Source organism: Oncorhynchus mykiss, chromosome 19, assembly GCF_057628025.1.
Source record: "Oncorhynchus mykiss isolate SJ-2025 chromosome 19, ASM5762802v1, whole genome shotgun sequence".
NCBI classification, from domain to species: domain Eukaryota; kingdom Metazoa; phylum Chordata; class Actinopteri; order Salmoniformes; family Salmonidae; genus Oncorhynchus; species Oncorhynchus mykiss.
In genome coordinates, this window is record NC_143040.1 from 47,190,209 (window position 1) to 47,211,491 (window position 21,283).

General features: G+C 41.9%; 1 protein-coding gene across 1 annotated transcript; it reads left to right on the forward strand.

Annotated features, from left to right (window-relative positions):
- Positions 1-1,648: 1,648 nt before the first annotated feature.
- LOC110497767 (protein LBH) lies at positions 1,649-11,356 on the forward strand. Its single transcript, XM_021574119.3, has 3 exons — positions 1,649-1,934; positions 7,021-7,126; positions 9,539-11,356. The coding sequence occupies exons 1-3, from the start codon at positions 1,906-1,908 to the stop codon at positions 9,740-9,742; spliced, it is 339 nt and encodes a 112-aa protein (XP_021429794.1). The 5' UTR covers positions 1,649-1,905; the 3' UTR covers positions 9,743-11,356.
- The last annotated feature ends 9,927 nt before the right edge of the window (positions 11,357-21,283 follow it).

Genomic DNA, 21,283 nt, shown 5'->3' on the forward strand with positions numbered 1-21,283 from the left:
TCTAATTGTCAACCCAAAATTCACAACAATCACTGGATTAGGTTGCACATCAAAATACTATCTTCAATCAGGCATTCCTGCTTGGACGTGTTAGATAACTTAATTATGTAATACCTCAGTAGTCTTTATTATACTTCTTAATAAAGAATGAATGACTTTATAAGATGAAGACTTATGATTTGGGTCTGACTAAATCACGGGCTGTTGCCACCAACTGAACAAAGTAGTGGCACCCTGTAATACACTCTTTAGGGAAATAAAGGGTTCTTCAGGTGTCCCCATATGAGATCCCTTTTTGGTTCCAGGTAAAACCATTTTTAGTTTCAGGTAGAACCCGTTTGTCTGTGGAAAGGGTTTTACCTGGAACCAAAAAGTGTTCTCTTATGGGGACACCTGAAGAACAATTTTAGGTTCTAGATAGCACCTCTTTTTTCTAAGAGTGTAGTAATTAACACTTAGGGTCGGTGTTGATTCAGGGGGAACACATTTGACAGAGACTAATTTGCAATATAGCCAAGGTCGTTATCTTGGCTTTTATTAGGTATTAGGCTTAAAGCTTTTTGGGCGACCCGACCAAATAAAGATAGCAATGTGAGTTATTGATCTGTCTTTCTCATTGAAAGCAAGTCTAAGAAGTGGTAGATTTGTTCTATGTGCACTCTTTCTATGCTTCTTGTTCTTATGTTTAGTTTTTGAGTCTTTTACTTTATTTTGTACACCAGCTTCAAACAGCTGAAAATACAATAATTTTGTTTTTGGAAAATATATTTCACAGCAGTTTAAATGGTAGAATGATTCCCTACACTGTACTTGCTTGTTTTGTCACATAATAGTTCACCTAATTTCCGTTTATCTATTTTAGCAACCAGGAAATGACAGAGTGATTTTTGCAGTGCAGTTTTAAGCAGACAGACAGAGAACAAGAAGAAGCATAGAGTGACAGCAACAACAAAAAAAGATGCTGAAACAGACAGCACAACAGGGAGGAAAACAAAATGGCTAGAGCAGAGGCGCACAGTGATGTGGGCTGGTGTGGATAAAATGCCAGGGCAAAATTCGTGTCCCAGTCCGCCCCTGAATGCATTAATTGACTAATATTTGCCCCATATCCTAATAATTCTCATGTGCCAACATATCACCACATGGTGAAACTTGCACTCATGTAGATCTGAAATAATTGGATGGTGAAATTTGCCAGCCAACCAGAAATGCAAGGCGAAGCAATTCAGGCGTTCTTAAAAGTCATGACAAGCCTTGTCCTGCAAAGAAACGTGTTTATAGTTGAAAAATTGATTTGGCAAGCAGTGTAGAGTGGAGCTTTATAGTTACGTGCTTTATTCAATTTGTCTCAATAAGGATAGTTCGACAAAATAATCCACCCTTGTCGAACGATTAAAAATGTTGTCGATCTTTAGAAAATGTATCCTATATCCGACGTTTCCATTACACATGTCGCAATGATTTAGTTTTTTTGCGACATTGCTTTCGTTGAATTAACCTGGGTCAATGGAAACCTGCGTGATGCAGTATCTTTTCTATTTCCAATCAAATTATTAATCCCTTGCTATCGTCAGCGCGGGTACGAGGCACCTGTCATTTGATTGGTCCGTAGTGATGCTGCTTCCATTTAATAATTTGGACCCCATGTGAAAGAGGTGTGTCTTCAGGACAGTACACGCCTCTTACATAAAAGTCATTTCAACTAGTCAGGATATCAGATGGGCAAAAATACTTGAGGGTTGTTTGTTTCACTAAGGTCACAGCTCCGCTTCGATTTCTACTTTTCTCTAAAAAAAAAACGCTTGCGTTTAATCTTCTTGTGACAGACGTTCCGTTGTGGGGGAAATACACCATCAATATCAGATTAATTCCTTGATCATCAGAATCATCTGCAGGTGTGAATTCATGTCTGTATTTTCTCCCCAAATATACTGGTAAGTATTTTTGTAATGATTTTATTTTATTTTTTCCACCTGCGATGTAAGACTTCTATGTTGCTGAAATACTTTTTTAATGATTGTTTTTTAAACAGAATTTCATTTTTGTATGTGATTTTTTTAGCATTGTTTTTATATTTGCTAATGGGTATAATCAAGAGAACTACGATTTTCCTTTTTTTTAATTGTAAATCGTCAAAAGAAGCTAGGCTATTTAGTCCTTCAAACAATCACACATGCACTCTTGAATGTGTCAAAGTGCAGTTAGTGGATTATTATTTTTTTCACAACGTGTAATCCACTTGAAAGAGAGCAGATCGCAAACAAAGCACTGCTGTTTTTCACATGGTGTCAGGTGGCCCACCAAGACTGTCTTTCCAGGTGTGTCTGAGGATCACCTTTTTTTCCTTTCACAAGGGGACATAGATGGGCAACCCAATGTTTTCACGTTGCTATGGGAGCATTGAGATGCAATAGCTTTTAGTCAGACTACATACAATTGCAGAAGTAAGAACATAACATGAGTTTAGCTTGGTTTCTCGGCAAGCAAATATACAACAATATGAGTGTTAAACCATATGTAAGACTGTTTCACATCATTTGACCTTTAGTGGTTGGGACTACTGACCTTTATTGGCAGGCGATTGTGGTAGGGTGTAATAGAGGGAGATGGAATGACCCTCTTACCCATTCATGGTCGGTCCATCACATAGATGAGGCTTGTGACTCAATCTCTCCATTTTACTGTGTACTCCTACCTCCTATATAGGCTAGTAACATTGCATCTAGGTTAAGAAGACTTTGTCCAAAAACTTCAAGCAAGACTTTGTTTTGCTTCTGTTTTTTTTTTTTACCTCTGCAAGTCTCGGTTTGCCTGCACCAGGAAGTGAAGACCCGACCCTGTTACTTACTGTAACCACAAAGCTTCTCGTCTGCGCTTTCAGTGTGCTTCTCTGTTCTTCAGAGAATCTGCTACATGGGGGATCCTTTTGCTTAGATCTCTTGATTATTGTTTTCTCATGCATTGCTACCTAATGTAGCACTTCTCTGTTCCTTTTTCAAAATGTTTAGTTATTGAATTTCAGGTTGATAAAATCATTAATTATATAACTGCAGTCCAATGGGAGGCATTTGATAGCTTTCCATGTTTTGCCATGGGCAGTTGTTGTGTTACTTAAAACAATTGTTTTTAACAAGAACATGTCATTCTCCTATAAATTGATCAGGTCATCATGGACTAAATGCCTCTATTGTGGCATCTTTAAGAAAAACATGTGGCATGGCAATATGTCATCAAGTTGAGTTGAAATAAACATGAGCTTCTTCTGCCCAGCCAGTAACACAGAAAGTGTTTCCTGTATTCTGAGAAGGCTGAGCCACTCCATAAAGCAGCCCATGGACTAAAGCGGTGATCAGGACATGGCCCATTCATTCCAACATGTTTCAGAGAGAGTGACACGGGCCCCCTCCCACCCCCTACACACCTACAGGTTGTGACTTGGCCACCAGGCAGTCCAGCGATGGCATGGAATGTCAGCAGCCGCTTCGTGTTGTCGCCCCTGCACCTCAGATTTATGATGCGCGTAGCATTGGGAGGAGTAGAGGGGAAACCATGTCAATTATGCAACATGTAATATCCCATCCTGTCGCATTGCTATGGGGATATATGTTTGGTCTCCATCAGCACCTTGGGCGAGCATGGGCCTCTGGTAGAGAGACTGGTAGACGACTTGGTAGACAACTTGGCAGGAACTATGTACCCACAGACAGACCTTCACAAATGTGCCATAATGAATCCCAAAAGCCCATCTAGATTGAAATAACCCCCTCACTTGGCCTATAGCTTTTAAATGCAGCAGGTGACCTCTGATCCTTCGTTTTTTATTTGTTTAGCCTGGACACGTGTCAGTCTGAGATGCGTCTCATGCCCATGCCAGACCTCTGACTGGAATGTGTCTAAGGCTGGCATTAGCCCATATAGGACTGGCATTAGCCCATATGAGCATGTGACTATGTACAGTATGTAGGCCTAGATGTTCCTGTGGACAGTGCTAAAGAGGGTCACTGAAGTGCCAAGCACTGAAGTGCCTGATCATGTCACATGCCCATTGAAGATGGGATGACAGGCCTAGCCAAAAGTTCTACTTGGCAATACTACTACAGACTTAAACCTTGTGAAATTACCTGAATGGTCCTGGTCATTCAGAAAGGAGCCATTCCAGGTCAATCCTGGTGAATTATTTAAGATCCTAGGTCAAATCTGGACTGCACGTTTTGAGTACATTTGGAGTGCCGTGACTGATCTTTGGCAGTGGGCGTTTTAGACAGAGGGTTTGAGGTGCCCTTATAGAATGTGTACTTGTATGGGTCCTGCTAGGGTAGAAGTAGGAACGCAAGACATTTGATCTCTTGGCCTCTGAATTAGTTGACACAATGGCTGCCAACTTTGAACTGGAAGTGTTTCCTATCTGCATCCCTGACGTGAGCCTGTGGTAATCCATTATCCTCATCAATTTGGAGCCTCTTGATTATACTTGATTATACTTCCACAAAAAAGGACACATTGCGTAATCTTGAGCAGACACATTTAGATATAATGTATTTGAGTGGTATGTTCTCTCCCCGAGTCGAATTGTTACGTCTGCTCCTCCACTTCCTTGTCATTGTGCCCCTTTATGTTTTAGTAGGCTGACGTTCTGTTATTCTTAGCTGAGCAGGATGTTTGTACGATCCCAGAGCAGAAATATGACTGGCACAAGCAGTGTTTATCTTTCTCCCCTCTCTTCTGCACAGGTCTGTACTGTCACCGCTCTGTGTCTATGTGTTTCTGGCTTACCCTATGTCACTCTCCCTCCCCTCTCAAGAATGAAATGGGTTCAAGAGCATGTCTTTGCTGACAATTTGTTTTTGACACTCAACCTTGCATAACCTTTGGACTAGTTTTTATTTGTAGATTTCCGGCTATTGTTGTCACTGACTTGATTGACTTGTAAAAGTACAAGATTCCAGAAACCTATTCTGCCCTTTGGTCTTGGCTTGTGCGTTTCCCCTGTGGCTCCCACCTGCACGAAATCATTTTTGCTTCTCCCAATTTGTATGTGACACATGGTATGCAAACTTGGGAATGGAAATATTGAAAGATTAACAGCAGTAGCCATTGCTTCGGGGTGTGGCAATGCACATGTTGCCCTGTAAATTGATTTTTCGCGCGCATTTCTCCTTTTCAGTTTGAAGCCATTGAGACTCTTTCTGACAGATTCAGAATAGATGTACACATTCTTTAGGATAAGGAACAAATCCCATACACCATAAAGTGTGCATCTGCCTCGGTCCTATATTATGGGACCAAAAGGCTGACTTTCTACATGAAAGTGATGTTGGAAAATGTGGATGGCCTAGGGCCTTTATTTGCAATTATTGGATTGACCGAAGTTTAAAGATTTTTATCTGGAACTTAATCCCTGTACAATGAAATACTGGTTGTTGAGCTCCACTTGTTTTTTGCCAGTCAGAGTATGAGAGAAGTTGTTATTTTGGTGCTTTCTAAACTGACGTGTTCTTTTAATGGAAAGTCTTGATTCCCATTGGAGACTGTCTTAACGTTACTGTGCAGGGATTAATAGGTTCTTGAATGATGTTAAACATGGACGTCTTGGAAAGAAGAACTCAACAAAGCAGTGAAGTAACATGAGAGATTGGCAAACTGAGTCATAGGAAACATCTCTATTTTTGCCCACAACCTCTTATGGTGAAAATGTTTCATGCTCCGATGACAGAATGTTAACAAATCGAAAGGTGCCACTCTTAATTTCTCCATAAAGGGAGTCGAAGTCCGGGGTTCACAGCTCAGGGTCTTATCTGACATTGTACACAGGATTACTGTCAAAATACCTCTGGGGAAACTTGACAAGTATTGGGAAAATATCTATTTTAATTTGAGATGATAAAGAATTTAGGCTCATTTTTTAAAAGTGCACTTCATAGGTTTACCTAAAATGTTTTACTGGTCATGTCTAGAATATGTTGAAATGGCTAACCACTTAACTTTCCATCGTCTCTAAAATAAACATGTTTTTTATATATTCAGGGTTAAAAGTAGGTTAATGGCACCCAATGTTCTACTTTTTTGTGGAAACAAATGACTGACTTGTTATATTTGGACCAAGTATGTGCTTGAGCTACTCATCTGATGCAGGTGGTCATCTACGGTATGTTCTGTTTCCTGTCCCAGTTGTAGTTGTCCTATAGTGGGTTGACCACCCTGACCATAGTCCTGTGGACGCTGACCACTGTGCCACCGGGCTTTAAATAGAAAGCGTGAGAAGAACGCTCTGCTCGGTTGATATCTTGGTTCTCAAACATCCCAAGAATAACTTTTTTTCCTCCCACAAAGTGCCTCAGTTCAGTCATTTCTTACAGTGCTTCAGCATGTACAGTGCACTGAAGTGGATAAACAACATCTTGTTGCTTCAACTAAAATGGAAAGTTCTGTGAACCTTTTGATGTAACCGAGGGTATTGGGTCCGTCCCGTGTTAGGGGTTCCAGTCAAATTGCACTGCACGCCCACAATGCATTCTTGCTATGACTGTCCCCTCACTGCTAGTTAAATCATACCTCATCTTGTATGAAGACATGGCTACTCAATGCAAACCACATCTTGGTGGTGGTGTAGCTTTGTTGTGCACTACATTTATGCTGCATAGTCTGTCAGTGGTCAGACTAAATATAAACCACTGCATGCATGCATACAGACCAAACAAAAGACTGAACAAGGCTTATGTGTAGATTTTTCATTGCAAACACAATACCAAAGGGCCATATCTCATGCACATCAACTACATGAAAGTCATACTCGGTCATCTCACTAAATGGACTGGATGAATTTGCATATTACTTCCCAAAGTAATAGCTACACGTAAATTATATTACACCAACCTATCAGTTCTTCATTGTGCAGCCTCTTGTACAGCACCATTATTGGGACACATATACCTGTTCTGTGTAATGCTCCTCAGTGTGAAAGTTTGGGACTAACAGTAGATGGTGGAATAACCCAGTCCTTTCCCCTATGTCTTTCTCCAGCCCAGTGTTTGTGCCAAGTGGAGACGACATGACTGAGGTGATGATCAGTAGCACCCCCATGGAGGACATAAGGCTCAGCCCCAGCAAGGACCGGCTCTCCTTCCAGGTAACACGCACACACAAGTTCAAGTTTCTACTTTGTTGGGGGGGGGGGGGGGGGGGGGTGTAGTAGTTTTTTAATTGGTTTATGTCACTGTTCAAATGTCCCCACCACTATTAGTAACCCTCTGAACAAAAGGATGGATTAGGGACAGCCAAGGCTGTATGTTCCATTATAGCTCTTACTGTAAGCAGCTCACCCAGGGGACTATGGGTAAGGAGTGGTTTGTTTTCCCAATCAGGAGGTCTAATCATCAGCGTTATTGTTGCAAGTTATGCAAACAAAACCTTTTTTTAGGAATTTAGGGGGGTTGTTTAAGGAAATGGTCTTTGTGTGGTGGAAAAATGTGTATTTGCCTCATGGTGGGGAGGAGTGCAGCTTTGCACGGAGTTAGAGATGATGGCAAAGACTTTAAAAACATGCAAAGGAAATGAATAGGAGTTTGTAGAATCGCAATGTCACAGCCCACAGAGAGGCAACTTTCGGAATAGCAAGCCTTCTGGTGGCCTTGACAAGTTTGATTTGTTTCTGCTACTTCTGTTTATTACTGCTGGGTCAATGGTTCATCTCTGGAAACAAACAATCAGGGCCATATTAAGGCCAGCCCACTCCTTTATGATCGTCTGTGACCTGTATGTGTCAGAGTTGACTCAGAGGATGCAGACTGATCCTATAGGAAGGTGGGCTGCCTGCCCCTCACCATTTACACACCAGCTGTGTGTCTGTCCTGTGAGGATAAGGAAGGAGGTGGTGAAGATCTCTTCTCTGCCCATGAGGATGGACAGACAGCTGGGTGATTAACTGCTTCCTCATCCAAATTCATTGGCTTTGGTCCAATTTGTGAGTCCATCACCTGAATGCCAGCTGTGTTTCTGCAAGGCAACATGGTATTCATCGCTGAAAGAGTGATGTAAGGAATGCAGTTTTCCAGAGCAGAGGAACTGGAGGTTGATTATGTTACGGAGGTGAGAGCTTCTCTGTGGCAGCTTCAATTGTTGTTTGAGTCAGCGCTGGAGTGATTCCTGATCTACAACTACAACCCAAAATAGCTACAACCCAAAATAGCTGTCATTGTGCCTCGCTGGCGACGCATTGCCGTTTCCTGTCGCTGGAAGTAAAACAAGCTGTGACGTGTTTGCCGGTGGTCTTATAGCAAGGTTAATCTCTGCCCAATTCCCCTCGGTGATGACGCATAGACATTAGCAACGCAGGCAAGGAGATACTAAACCTCCCTGCGCACACATGCACTAACACACACATATACTCACCATCTCTCAGACCTGCACTAACATACACATACTCACTCAAACACACATGCACTGACTAACACACATGCTCACACTCACATACCCACACACCATAGGAGGCTGAGGGGAGGACGGCTTATGATAAAGGCTAGAATGGAGTGAATGTGACGGTATCAACCACATTGAAACCACGTGTTTGATGCCGTTCCATGTATTCCGTTCCAGCCATTACTATGAGCCCGTCTAAACATACTGAAACACAGCCGTTTTCAGAACATTTTGTTCCTCCCTTTCTCTCATCATCCCCCTCTCATTGTATTCAGGGAGACTTGGACACAGCTGGACGCTCTCTCTCCCAGCCACTCTCTCCCCCTTACCTCTCTTCCTCACCCTCACACTCTCTCCGTCTATCCTTCTCAGCCTCATCTAATGCTTTCTTTCCACTGTGCTTTTGCCCAGACAGCGACATCGCTTTCCTCTTCCAATGTCTCCCACTGAAATATGCAGATCTAAAAATATTCTTCTACTTTATCCAAACATAAGAAATGCTGTTCTTGGACCAGGAAATGCTATTTTTTTCTTTTTTTGTTGTTGCCATTTCTCTTGTCTTGAGAGCAAAAGGAAGGCAGGGAATGCATGTAATCTCTCATGCCCTTCATTTTAGATCCAAAACAATCCGCAAGTCTGGCATTGCACACCCACAACGCATTTGGGTCTAGGTTTCACTGCTTTTTAAAAATAATTTTGTCAACCCATTGCTTAGGTTTCAGTATCATCAGGGTATTGGTTGTTATTTAGTCATCCTGTCACAGAGTAAGTAAGCATTTTAATTGTACTGTGTATCCTGTGCATATGACAAATTAACGTGACAATATCTATCACCTTGTTTTCATTTGGTTAAGTTATTAGTAAGGTCTACTTCCTTAGTGTGCTTGATTTTTTTGTTTCTTGACGATAACAGACTTGCTGTAGGTTTTCAATGCTATGACTTGCTCTTGTATAATCTCCCCATTTGTCAGTCACACGGTGTTGGATAACAAGTTGTAAGCACTTAAAAGCAGCTTTGGCACCATGCTTTCCAAAGCTGTAAAATGTAGCATGGTGCCACATGAAAAACTGACCAGACCCAAGGACACCCAGGACTTTAAGTGTGTTTTTGTGCTTTCCTCAGATCTTTCCAGACCCCTCAGACTTCGAGCGCTGCTGTAAGCTGAAAGACCGCCTGCCCTCCATCGTAGTGGAGCCCACGGAGGGGGAAGTGGAGAGCGGCGAGCTGCGTTGGCCTCCTGAGGAATTCATTGTCAGTGAAGAAGAGGAGAAGGAGAACCATGGCAAAAGCCAAACTGGACAGCCAACGCAGAACAACCAGGACTAGAGGCCAAACGGCAAACCCTACTCCCACCTACATCCCACTCGCACTTAACCACTCACTGAGTGACTAGGGGAACACATGTCAGTGATGCTCACTTTCCTTCCCTTGACACCAAAGCATCACTCTAAAGAGAAGCAATATGCATGCTTTACTTAATCTACTTTTTGGATTTCACCTCTGTTGCTTAACCACACACACACACAAACACACACAAACACACCATATGTATGAAAATACACACACACCTAGCACCCCTGTGTCTCACCCTAAAATGCAGGTCCAGTAAAACGGTGGCAGCTCTGTGCTCCATGGACAGATCTCGTACTGAAGGAGACTACAATGCCCACGCCAAATCTGCTGGCCACATGACTCCAGAGACTCTTATACCCAGAGACTACTGCTTTGGTACGCAAGCGGATTTCTGTTTTTCATACCTTCGATATATGGATTGAAATGTACATGACTACGATTGCCATTGCCGTCTGTGGATCTCATAGTCTGTCTTAAAGTCTTGTGTGTATGTTGGTGGGGTTTGTTTTGTTCGTTTCGGTGGATTGTGATGACTGACAGGAAGTAGGGGTTACTGTGAACAACACAAAGAGACCGTTAGTCTCTGTTGGGCAAAGGAGTAACTTTTACACTGAGAGGGAACTCTTCCCTACTTCTATAAAAGTTGATAATATGTACAGTATAATATGAACGCTGGTTGTGCACTGAAACACTCATCTGCTTTGTTTTTTCCCTTGTCTTGTCCCCGCTGATGACATTTGATAGGTATTGGAAGGGGGGGGGGGGGGGGTCAATTAGTCAATATTTTTTTAGATGTAGTGATTAAAACCAACAATGTCACTAAAATAGACACTCAGTGAAGGACATTTTTGCCCTCGGAGCCAATACCTGAGGTTATTGTTGATTGGTTTATTTTGTTATTGTCACGAAACATTCATGAGACTGAAATTAGTTCTAAGTGATTCTCACCAGAGCGCTGAGTTCACTGATCTCATCTTCACTGATCAGCCATTATGTCACCCACAACCAGTAAGGTATATCACGATACAGGGACTTGACCAGCTACCTCTTGTACATTTCTGAACAACTCCCAATTTTCCAGTTCATAAACTCTGGACTCTGTTCTCTTACTAACAAGTCCTCCACAGTAGCTTCCTTTTTATAATCTTAAAAACAGTTACTGGTATCTGTCCTTGTTTTGTTAAAGCCAGTTAGTTGACCCCGACTCATAAATTGCCACCTGGTTTGTATGCAATTTGTTAAACTAATGATGTTTTGCAATCTATTTCTCTATTCTACATCACCAGCTGTTCAGCCTTCTTGGAAAGATGTTAAAGGCATGATGTTTGCTGAAAAAAAGAAGATACCTTGATGTATTGTTCTAATAGTGTATATGAAGTTTTGTGTATGTCTCTCCCTCTGTAAATGGCATTAGGGCTCTGTACAGAACATCTCCTTTTCTCTCTGCTGTCACCCACAGGTACTGTGCTTTGTTTTTGTAAAGCTCAGGGAGGATAGCTGCCATTTTGCTCATTTTTTGTTGTTGTATTTAGATCACTTTACTCTGACGAACAGAGGTTGTAAATAAACATTTGAATTTGCTTCCAACTGTCTGACTGATTCCTTGTGCTATGTCAGAGGTTGCAGAAGCAGATCCAGTGCTATGGAGCAAAATACACTTTCTGGGGAAACCCAATAGTTCCTTGTTTTCAACAAATGCACATTTTTATTTTGTTAAAGTATTTTTATTCCCCTCACCTGCATTGTTTACAGAATCTGGTGCCTTTGTTTTACTTCCTGCACATCATTGCGTCTCTAGCTTTTTGACGCATGTATACAGAATATATGCAGTTGAAGTCAGACGTTTACATACACCTTAGCCAAATACATTTAAACTCAGGTTTTCACAATTCCTGACATTTTAATCCTTGTGAAAATTCCCTGTTTTAGGTCAGGATCACCACTTTTTATTTTCAGAATGTGAAATGTCAAAGGGATTTATTTCAGCTTTTATTTCTTTCATCACATTCCCAGTGGGTCAGAAGTTTACATACACTCAATTAGTATTTGGTAGCATTGTCTTTAAATTGTTTAACCTGGGTCAAATGTTTCGGGTAGCCTTCCACAAGCTTCCCACAATAAGTTGGGTGAATTTTGGCCCATTCCTCCTGACAGAGCTGGTGTAACAGTCAGGTTTGTAGGCCTCCTTGCTCGCACACGCTTTTTCAGTTCTGCCCACAAATTGTCTATGGGATGAAGTCAGGGCTTTGTGGCCACTCCAATATCTTCACTTTGTTGTGCGTAAGCCATTTTGCACTAACTTCAGAAGTATGCTTGGGGTAATTATCCATTTGGAAGACCCATTTGAGACCAAGCTTTAATTTCCTGACTGACGTCTTGAGATGTTGCTTCAATATATCTACATAACTTTCCTCCCTCATGATGCCATCTATTCTGTGAAGTGCACCAGTCCCTCCTGCAGCAAAGCACCCCCACAACATGATGCTGCCACCCCCGTGCTTCACGGTTGGGCTGGTGTTCTTCGGCTTGCAAGCCTCCCCCTTTTTCCTCCAAACATAACGATGGTCATTATGGCCAAACAGTTATATTTTTGTTTCATCAGACCAGAGGACATTTCTCCAAAAGTATAATCTTTGTCCCCATGTGCAGTTGCAAACCATAGTCTGGCTTTTATGGCGGGATTGAAGCAGTGGCTTCTTCCTTGCTGAGCGGCCTTTCAGGTTATGTCGACATAGGACTTGTTTTACTGTGGATAAAGATACTTTTGTACCTGTTTCCTCCAGCATCTTCACAAGGTCCTTTGTTGTTCTGTTCCAAAGTACGTTCACCTCTAAGAGACCGAACGTGTCTCCTTCCTGAGTGGTATGACGGCTGCGTGGTCCCATGGTGTTTACTTGGGTACTATTGTTTGTACAGATGAACTTGGTACCTTCAGGTATTTGGAAATTGCTCCCAAGGATGAACAAGACTAGTGGTCTACAATTTTTTTTCTTCCTGAGGTCTTGGCTGATTTCTTTTGATTTTCCCATGATGTCAAGCAAAGAGGCACTGAGTTTGAATGTAGGCCTTAAAATACATTCGCAGGTACACCTCCAATTGACTCAAATGATGTCAATTAGCCTATCAGAAGCTTCTAAAGCCATTACATACGTTTCTGGAATTTTCCAAGCTGTCCAAAGGCACAGTCAACTTAGTGTATGTAAACTTCTGATCCACTAGAATTGTGATACAGTGAATTATAAGCAAAATAATCTGTAAACAATTATTGGAAAAATTACTTGTCCATCACAAAGTAGATGTCCTAACCGACTTGCCAAAACTATAGTTTGTTAACAAGAAATTTGTGGAGTGGTTGAAAAAACAAGTTTTAATGACTCCAACCTAAGTGTTTAAACTTCCGACTTCAACTGAATATATAACAGCATAGACCACACTTCCTGTTTTCTAACCTCTTCTCAGACACTGAAATTATTTTTGCAACCTGAAACGCATTGCTGATTCTGAAGTCAAGATTTGTGAAGAGTGCTATGAACAGTGACATTATAGTACAATGAGGGAAAACACACATGGCGATACTCTACAGCAGGGGTACTCAACTCTTACCCAACGAGGTCCGAAGCCTGCTGGTTTTCTGTTCTACCTGACAATTAATTGCTCACACCTGGTGTCACAGACAAGCCTTACTCAGCCCCTGACTAGAGGGGAACAATGAAAAAAGTGCAGTGAAACTGGCTTTGAGGTCCAGAGTTGAGTTTGAGGGCTTTACAGGAACAATTCAAGTCCGTGAAAACACACTTCACAGATGACTCACTGCTTTGTACTGATAAACATGATCTGGTCAAGTTTGTTTGACTTGTACCTGGAAATGTCCATCAAAGGTGAAGAGGGCGTTACCTGAGGGGTACAAGGGCCTCTTAGATTGGCCAGGGGGCACTCTCAATGTCCTCATACCACTTTCTGGAATGTGAACAATGAGCTGACATAGAGAAGGATAGTGGCCTCTAGTGGCCAAGGCTGTGTTAGCATGGGCAGCGCCATTGATGGCTTCCACCATTTTAATGTAGTCAACTGGGTGGGACTTCGAACTTCATTTGCTGTTGACCCTGTTAGAGTCATGTCCAACAAGGTCATCAGGAGGGATTAGCCAATTGCGAATATGAACATTTATTACTTCAAATTGGAGATTGCCTCAATGGTGCTGCCCATGCTGTCACAGGCACCATAATGGCACAATACAAAGATGAGTCCTCTATGTATCTCTATGGCTGACATTCTCCCTTGCTTCCTTCTTCCTGGAAAAAGTGGTGCTTAAAAAGTTATTAATACATGGTCAGCTCAGAACAGCAAGGGACGTGGGACCACAGGGAGAAGGTCGGGCCCAGCCAATCAGTAATTATGACTTGCTTTGTCCCGCCACCACTGCTATATTGGGGGAATTTGTTTTGCATTTGGCACAGTGCGCCGGGGGAGGGCGGGGTTTGAACATTTTAGATCATTCCATTGGTGAACTCTCCACCCACCTGGGGCACCGGGCCATGCAATACGAACTGGCCCATTGTCAGGACCACTTTGTTGATAAGAATGCTCAAAATATATAGGATATCGTACACTATACATACAAAGAAGTGTAGCAGGATTTGACTGTTTATACAGTTGAAGTCGGACATTCACATACACCTTAGCCAAATACGTTTAAACTCTATGTTTTTCACAATTCCTGACATTTAATCCTAGTAAAAATTCCCTGTCTTAGGTCAGTTAGGATCACCACTTTATTCTAAGAATGTGAAATGTCAGAATAATAGTAGAGAGAATGATTTATTCAGCTTTTATTTCTTTCATCACATTCCCAGTTGGTCAGAAGTTTACATCCGCTCAATTAGTATTTGGTAGCATTGCCTTTAAATTGTTTAACTTAGGTCAAATGTTTCAGGTAGCCTTCCACAAGCATCCCACAATACGTTTTGGCCCATTCTTCCTGACAGAGCTGGTGTAACTGAGTCAGGTTTGTAGGCCTCCTTGCTCGCACCCGCTTTTTCAGTTCTGCCTACATACTTCCTATGGGATTGAGGTCAGGGCTTTGTGATGGCCACTCCAATACCTTGACTTTGTTGTGCTTAAACCATTTTGCCACAACTTTAGAAGGTTGGGATGGTGTTCTTCGGCTTGCAAGCCTCCCCCTTTTTCCTCCTAACATAACGATGGTCATAATGGCCAAACATTTCTATTTTTGTTTCATCAGACCAGAGGACAGAATGTGTCTCCTTTCTGAGCAGTGTGACGGCTGCGTGGTCCCATGGTGTTTATACTTGGGTACTATTGTTTGTACAGATGAGCGTGGTACCTTCAGGCGTTTGGAAATTTCTCTCAAGGATGAACCAGACTTGTGGAGGTCTACAATTTTTTTCCTGAGGTCTTGGCTGATTTCTTTTGATTTTCCCATGATGTCAAGCAAAGAGGCACTGAGTTTGAAGGTAGGCCTTAAAATACATCCACAGGTACACCTTCAATTGACTCAAGTGATATCAATTAGCCTATCAGAAGCTTCTAAAGCCATGACATCATTTTCTGGAATTGTCCAAACAGTTTAAAGACACAGTTAACTTAGTGTATGTAAACTTCTGATCAACTGGAATTGTGATACAGTGAATTATAAGTGAAATAATCTGTCTGTAAACAATTGTTGGAAAAATTACTTGTGTCATGCACCTAGTAGATGTCATAACTGACTTGCCAAAACTATGGTTTGTTAACAAGAAATTTGAGGAATGGTTGAAAAACAAGTTTTAATGACTCCAATTTAAGTGCATGTAAACTTCCGACTTTAACTGTAACTGGGTTAGTGAGGTTTTTCTTCTGATCAGTTATCTTGCATCAGTATCGTAACAGTAACATTCAATCCACTCAGCTCAAGTTCCAACACTCCATCTCTCAATCAAGTTGGAGCAAATCTAAAGCTAATCATGTAGTAGTTATATAACTCAACCCCTTAGTGAATTGACATCTGATTTTAATCCATTTGTTTTTCTTTCCCTCCTGCTGGTCTATAAATGTCATTGGTTTCCCAATTTCCTTGTGCGAACAACCATGTAAGTGCATTGGGGTTGCAACGGCAACAGCCTTCATTTGGCCAGCGATAACATCAGAGCACCAAATTGACACTGGGGACAGATTGCGTATCCTATACTGTTGTTGGCTTGTAGCACTGGGTGTGTGAGAATGTGTATTAGTGAGAGTGTGAGTGGGGGCTTGGCTGTGTAATAAACTTTGGTCAGAAGGCTTGAAGCACAGTCACTGATAGCTCTTCTAGCCCATTCTTGGAATTCTTTCCGATGGAAACAATCCGCCACTGATTCTAGTGTGTCAGCACAGTCTGTCCCTCCACCCCCCAACTTCTCAATGACTCTTGAAGTCAACCACATCAACACACACACTCTCTCCCTTCGCTGTCTCATTCTCTCGCTCTCCTTTCTACTCCCAGCACCATTCCCCACATTCACATACTCACATCCGGACCCGACCACTCACACACACACCACACACCCTCTCTATCTCGCTCAAGCATGGTACTGTATCTTGGTTGACACAGTGGCTTATGCGACAGTATGAGCTCATGCTGGCTCTCTCTCTCTTTCTCTCTCGTCCTTTCTCTTTCTGACATCTTTAACCCCCTTCACCATACTACTCTGTTGTTCTAGTAAGTTTCCCATAATTGACTGCAGTTTCATTCACTGCCTCACGTTGCATGTTATGTAATGTTACATGACATTACAACAATACTTATAACCTTGTTATCTGTTTTGTGCCCAATCATGGTGTGTGTGTGTGTGTGTGTGTGTGTGCGCGAGTGCAAATTTGCAAGTACGTTTGTGTGAGAGTTTGTGCGTTTAAGACTGCTTTTTTTGTGTGTGCCATGTGCGTAAGGGAAATATTTTTTTCCCATGGTTCCTCAAGTGTGAGAAGCAAGTAGAGCTCTCAGGGCATGAAGCAAAACATCTGCTAGTTATTTATACCCTGTCTGGAGACTGGACACCAAGAGTACACATAGCTGGCACAACCAACCAGGGGAGAGATACGCACATAGGGGCATAACGAGAGAAGAGACAGAAGAGATGAAGGGACAAATGGGAAAACATAAAGGAGGGGTGGGGGAGATCAGAGCAGGGCTGGGCCAAGTGAGAGCATAGCAAGGAATTACATTGGGTTCATCAACAATCAATTATTTGGTGATTTACAAAGTAGGCCAACAAAGGTAAGATAAAGATAGGATAAGGATAGGGAAAGTGAAGATTTGAAAGCAGAAATTAGTTAAGGGCACAACAAAGGAGCTTTGTCTCTGATCGTATTATGTCAATTTAATCAGTCTATGCTTGCCCATTGTTACACATGATGGTATGATTTGTTTCAGGAAACCATTCCAGAGAGATGATGTGTAGTCAGGCAGTAAAGGGTATGTATATTTGAGGTCAGGGAGATTCTTGGGTTGTGTGGTCATGTGTCTTTACCCCACAGAAGTGAAAGTACCAAATTCATTATCAATACACCCAGTGTGGCAAAGAGACTGACTCATTGACTGGTGTTCAAAACAAAGCCTCAATGATTTGTAAATGAATTAAAGTCAAACACAGTCAATACTTGGAAACGGTACATTCAACTGAAGCAGTCCCAGCAGACAGTAATACATAGCCTACATAGCCTACAGAAATGTGCAATACTGCATGCATAATAGGACAGATGATTCAAAGCGTTCCATTTCAGAGGGATTAATCTGCTATTTAATATGGTGATGTTAGGGTACACTGCCATCTTGTCCCAGAGCTTTATGAGCTTTGATCAATTACGGATGTACTTTTGTGTGTTAATGTGCTAATCTGCAGCTAATCTGTCTATTCATATCAATGACAGGTTATGCTCTTCCATAACCTGTCATTGATATAAATAGACAGCTTATGCCCCCCCTGATCTGTAATGCCTGAAGACCAGAGTGGAAAAAACTGGCTCCAATCATAATTCTAAAAAAGAGAGTGGGAGAAGAGGTAGAGCAAGAGAGAGAGAGCTAAAGAGAGGGAGGGTGAGAGAGAGAGAGAGATAGAGGCAGGTGAGGTATCAGTTCAGAACAGAACAATGGTGACTGATTTCACTATGGACATTTAGAGGTGTCAAATCAATGTTATCATCAGTGTTTTAAAGCAGATGTATCTGGATAGAAAGAAGGCAATAGTTCTGAATAATGAGAAAGAGTGACATGTAGAGAGTAACAACAGAAAGACAGGGGAAATTGAAATGAGACAATTATGCAAGACCCAATAAGAGAGAAGAAAGGATGATGGTACAGCAGTAGTGTCAAATCAAATCAAATCAAACTGTATTGGTCACATACACATGATTTGCAGATGTTATTGCGGGTGTAGCGAAATGCTTGTGCTTCTAGCTCCGACAGTGCAGTAATATCTAACAAGCAATATCTAACAAATTACACAACATATACCCAATAAACACACAAATCTAAGTAGGATTGAATTAAGACTATATACAGTGGGGAGAACAAATATTTGATACACTGCTGATTTTGCAGGCTTTCCAACTTACAAATCATGTAGAGGTCTGTAATTTTATCATAGGTACACTTCAACTGTGAGAGACGGAATCTAAAACAAAAATCCAGAAAATCACATTGTATGATTTTTAAGTAATTCATTTGCATTTTATTGCATGACATAAGTATTTGATACATCAGAAAAGCAGAACTTAATATTTGGTACAGAAACCTTTGTTTGCAATTACAGAGATCATACGTTTCATGTAGTTCTTGACCATTTTTGCACACACTGCAGCAGTGCCCACTCCTCCATACAGACCTTCTCCAGATCCTTCAAGTTTCGGGGCTGTCGCTGGGCAATACAGACTTTCAGCTCCCTCCAAATATTTTATATTGGGTTCAGGTCTGGAGACTGGCTAGGCCACTCCAGGACCTTGAGATGCTTCTTAAGGTGCCACTCCTTAGTTGCCCTGGCTGTGTGTTTCGGGTCGTTGTCACGTTCTGACCTTAGCTCCTTTGTTATGTCTTTGTTTTAGTATGGTCAGGGCGTGAGTTGGGTGGGTTGTCTATGTACCGTTTTCTATGTTGTGTTTTTACGTTTGGCCTGGTATGGTTTTCAATCAGAGGCAGGTGTCGTTAGTTGTCTCTGATTGAGAATCATACTTAGGTAGCCTTTTCCCACTTGTGTTTCGTGGGTGTTTATTTTCCGTGTCAGTGTTTGTTTCCACACGGAACTGTTTCGGTTTTGTTTTGTCACGTTGTCGTTTATTGTTTTGCTCAGTGTTCTTATTAAAAACCAAGATGAACACTTACCACGCTGCGTATTGGTCCGATCCTTGCTACTCCTCCTCAGAAGAGGAAGAAGAAAGCCGTCACACATCTTCAATGCTCTTACTGAGGGAAGGAAGTTGTTGGCCAAGATCTCGCGATACATGGCCCCATCCATCCTCCCCTCAATACGGTGCAGTCGTCCTGTCCCCTTTGCAGAAAAGCATCCCCAAAGAATGATGTTTCCACCTCCGTGCTTCACGGTTGGGATGGTGTTCTTGGGGTTGTACTCATCCTTCTTCTTCCTCCAAACACTGCGAGTGGAGTTTAGACCAAAAAGCTATTTTTGTCTCATCAGACTGGATCATCCAGATGGTCATTGGCAAACTTCAGACGGGCCTGTACATGCGCTGGCTTGAGCAGGGGGACCTTGCGTGCGCTGCAGGATTTGAATCCATGAAGGCGTAGTGTGTTACTAATGGTTTTGTTTGAGATTGTGGTCCCAGCTCTCTTCAGTTCATTGATCAGGTCCTGCCATCTAGTTCTGGGCTGATCTCTCACCTTCCTCATGATCATTGATGCCCCACGAGGTGAGATCTTGCATTGAGCCCCAGACCGAGGGTGATTGACCGTCATCTTGAACTTCTTCCATTTTCTAATAATTGCGCCAACAGTTGTTGCCTTCTCACTAAGCTGCTTGCCTATTGTCCTGTAGCCCATCCCAGCCTTGTTCAGGTCTACAATTTTATCCCTGATGTCCTTACACAGCTCTCTGGTCTTGGCCATTGTGGAGAGGTTGGAGTCTGTTTGATTGAGTGTATGGACAGGTGTCTTTTATACAGGTAACGAGTTCAAACAGGTGCAGTTAATACAGGTAATGAGTGGAGAACAGGAGGGCTTCTTAAAGAAAAACTTACAGGTCTGTGAGAGCTGGAATTCTTACTGGTTGGTAGGTGATCAAATACTTATGTCATGCAATAAAATGCAAATTAATTACTTAACGATACAGTAGAATAGTACAGAATACAGTATATACATATGAGGTGAGTAATGCAAGATATGTAAACATTATTAAGTGAATGAGATACTGTAGAATAGTATAGAAAACAGTATATAAATATGAGATGAGTAATGCAAGATATGTAAACATTAAGTGACTAAGATACCATAGAATAGTATAGAATACAGTATATACAGTGTGGGGTGAAAGAGAATAAGACTTCAGTTAAATCATCCCTATTCCTTTTCTGAACCCCATGCTCCCCTTTCTCCTCTCCTCTCTCTTATCCCAAAAAGCACAAGGGGTCAGAAGGGACAAGAATGTTTTTTTTTTTTTAAACATAGGATATTTTTTTCCTCTCCAATAAAGTATCACTAAAACGCTATCTACAGCTAGACTCATTTGAAAAGAAACCCAAAACACTGTCCAATGACTGAAAAAAATACATGATCTGTTTCTCTCACAGCTGGGGTCCATCACAGACAAAGTGAAATGATTATGTTCTTGCACTGTTATGAATATATGCAATGTTATTACAGATATTTTCACCCTATTAAACATCCAGGTTTTGAATTAAGAATCTATTTCTTCTGAGACATGGAAGGGTAGCCTACCGCGGAGTGTCAACATTGACATGTTTAATTAAAAGCCACATAGGCTATTTCAGGAGGGACTTCTGATGTCACCTCTTAAAATTGTGCATTAGGGGCTCCTGGGTGGTGCAGCAGTCTAAGGCACTTCATCTCAGTCCTAAAGGTATCACAACAGACCCTGATTCGATTCCAGGCTGTATCACAACCGGCAGTGATTGGTAGAGCTGGCATTGAAACAGAATGCAGTGAGGTTGTTTCACAGCACATATTTCATGCTCCCTCTGAAGTCATGCGCTGACCCTTGAGAAGTTTACTGGTCAACCCCTACTCAGACACTCAGATAAAGTGCATGCCACAGGGAGCAGGTCATGGAAAGTCCTGAGTTTGACTAAGTGCTACTCATGACACATGCTTGCTTAAACATTTGCAATGCTCTAAAAGGCTTGGTGTTTGATTAGGGGAGGAAGTTTAAGAAAGCTGTTTGAGTCCCCTTCGAGACAGACATAGTCCACTTTTCCTCACCCAACCCACATAAACAGCGTCCCCTGTTGACGCGTGCGTGCAGTGACGGGTGAGAGTTGGAAGTTGAGAGGTCGTAGTATGAGGTGAAAAGG

Coding starts and splice junctions, on each gene's coding strand:
- LOC110497767 (XM_021574119.3), top strand. CDS start 1,906: ATGTCTGTATTTTCTCCCCAAATATACTG. Junction 1,935..7,020: donor TTTTCTCCCCAAATATACTG/GTAAGTATTTTT, acceptor GTCTTTCTCCAG/CCCAGTGTTTGTGCCAAGTG. Junction 7,127..9,538: donor AGGACCGGCTCTCCTTCCAG/GTAACACGCACA, acceptor TGCTTTCCTCAG/ATCTTTCCAGACCCCTCAGA.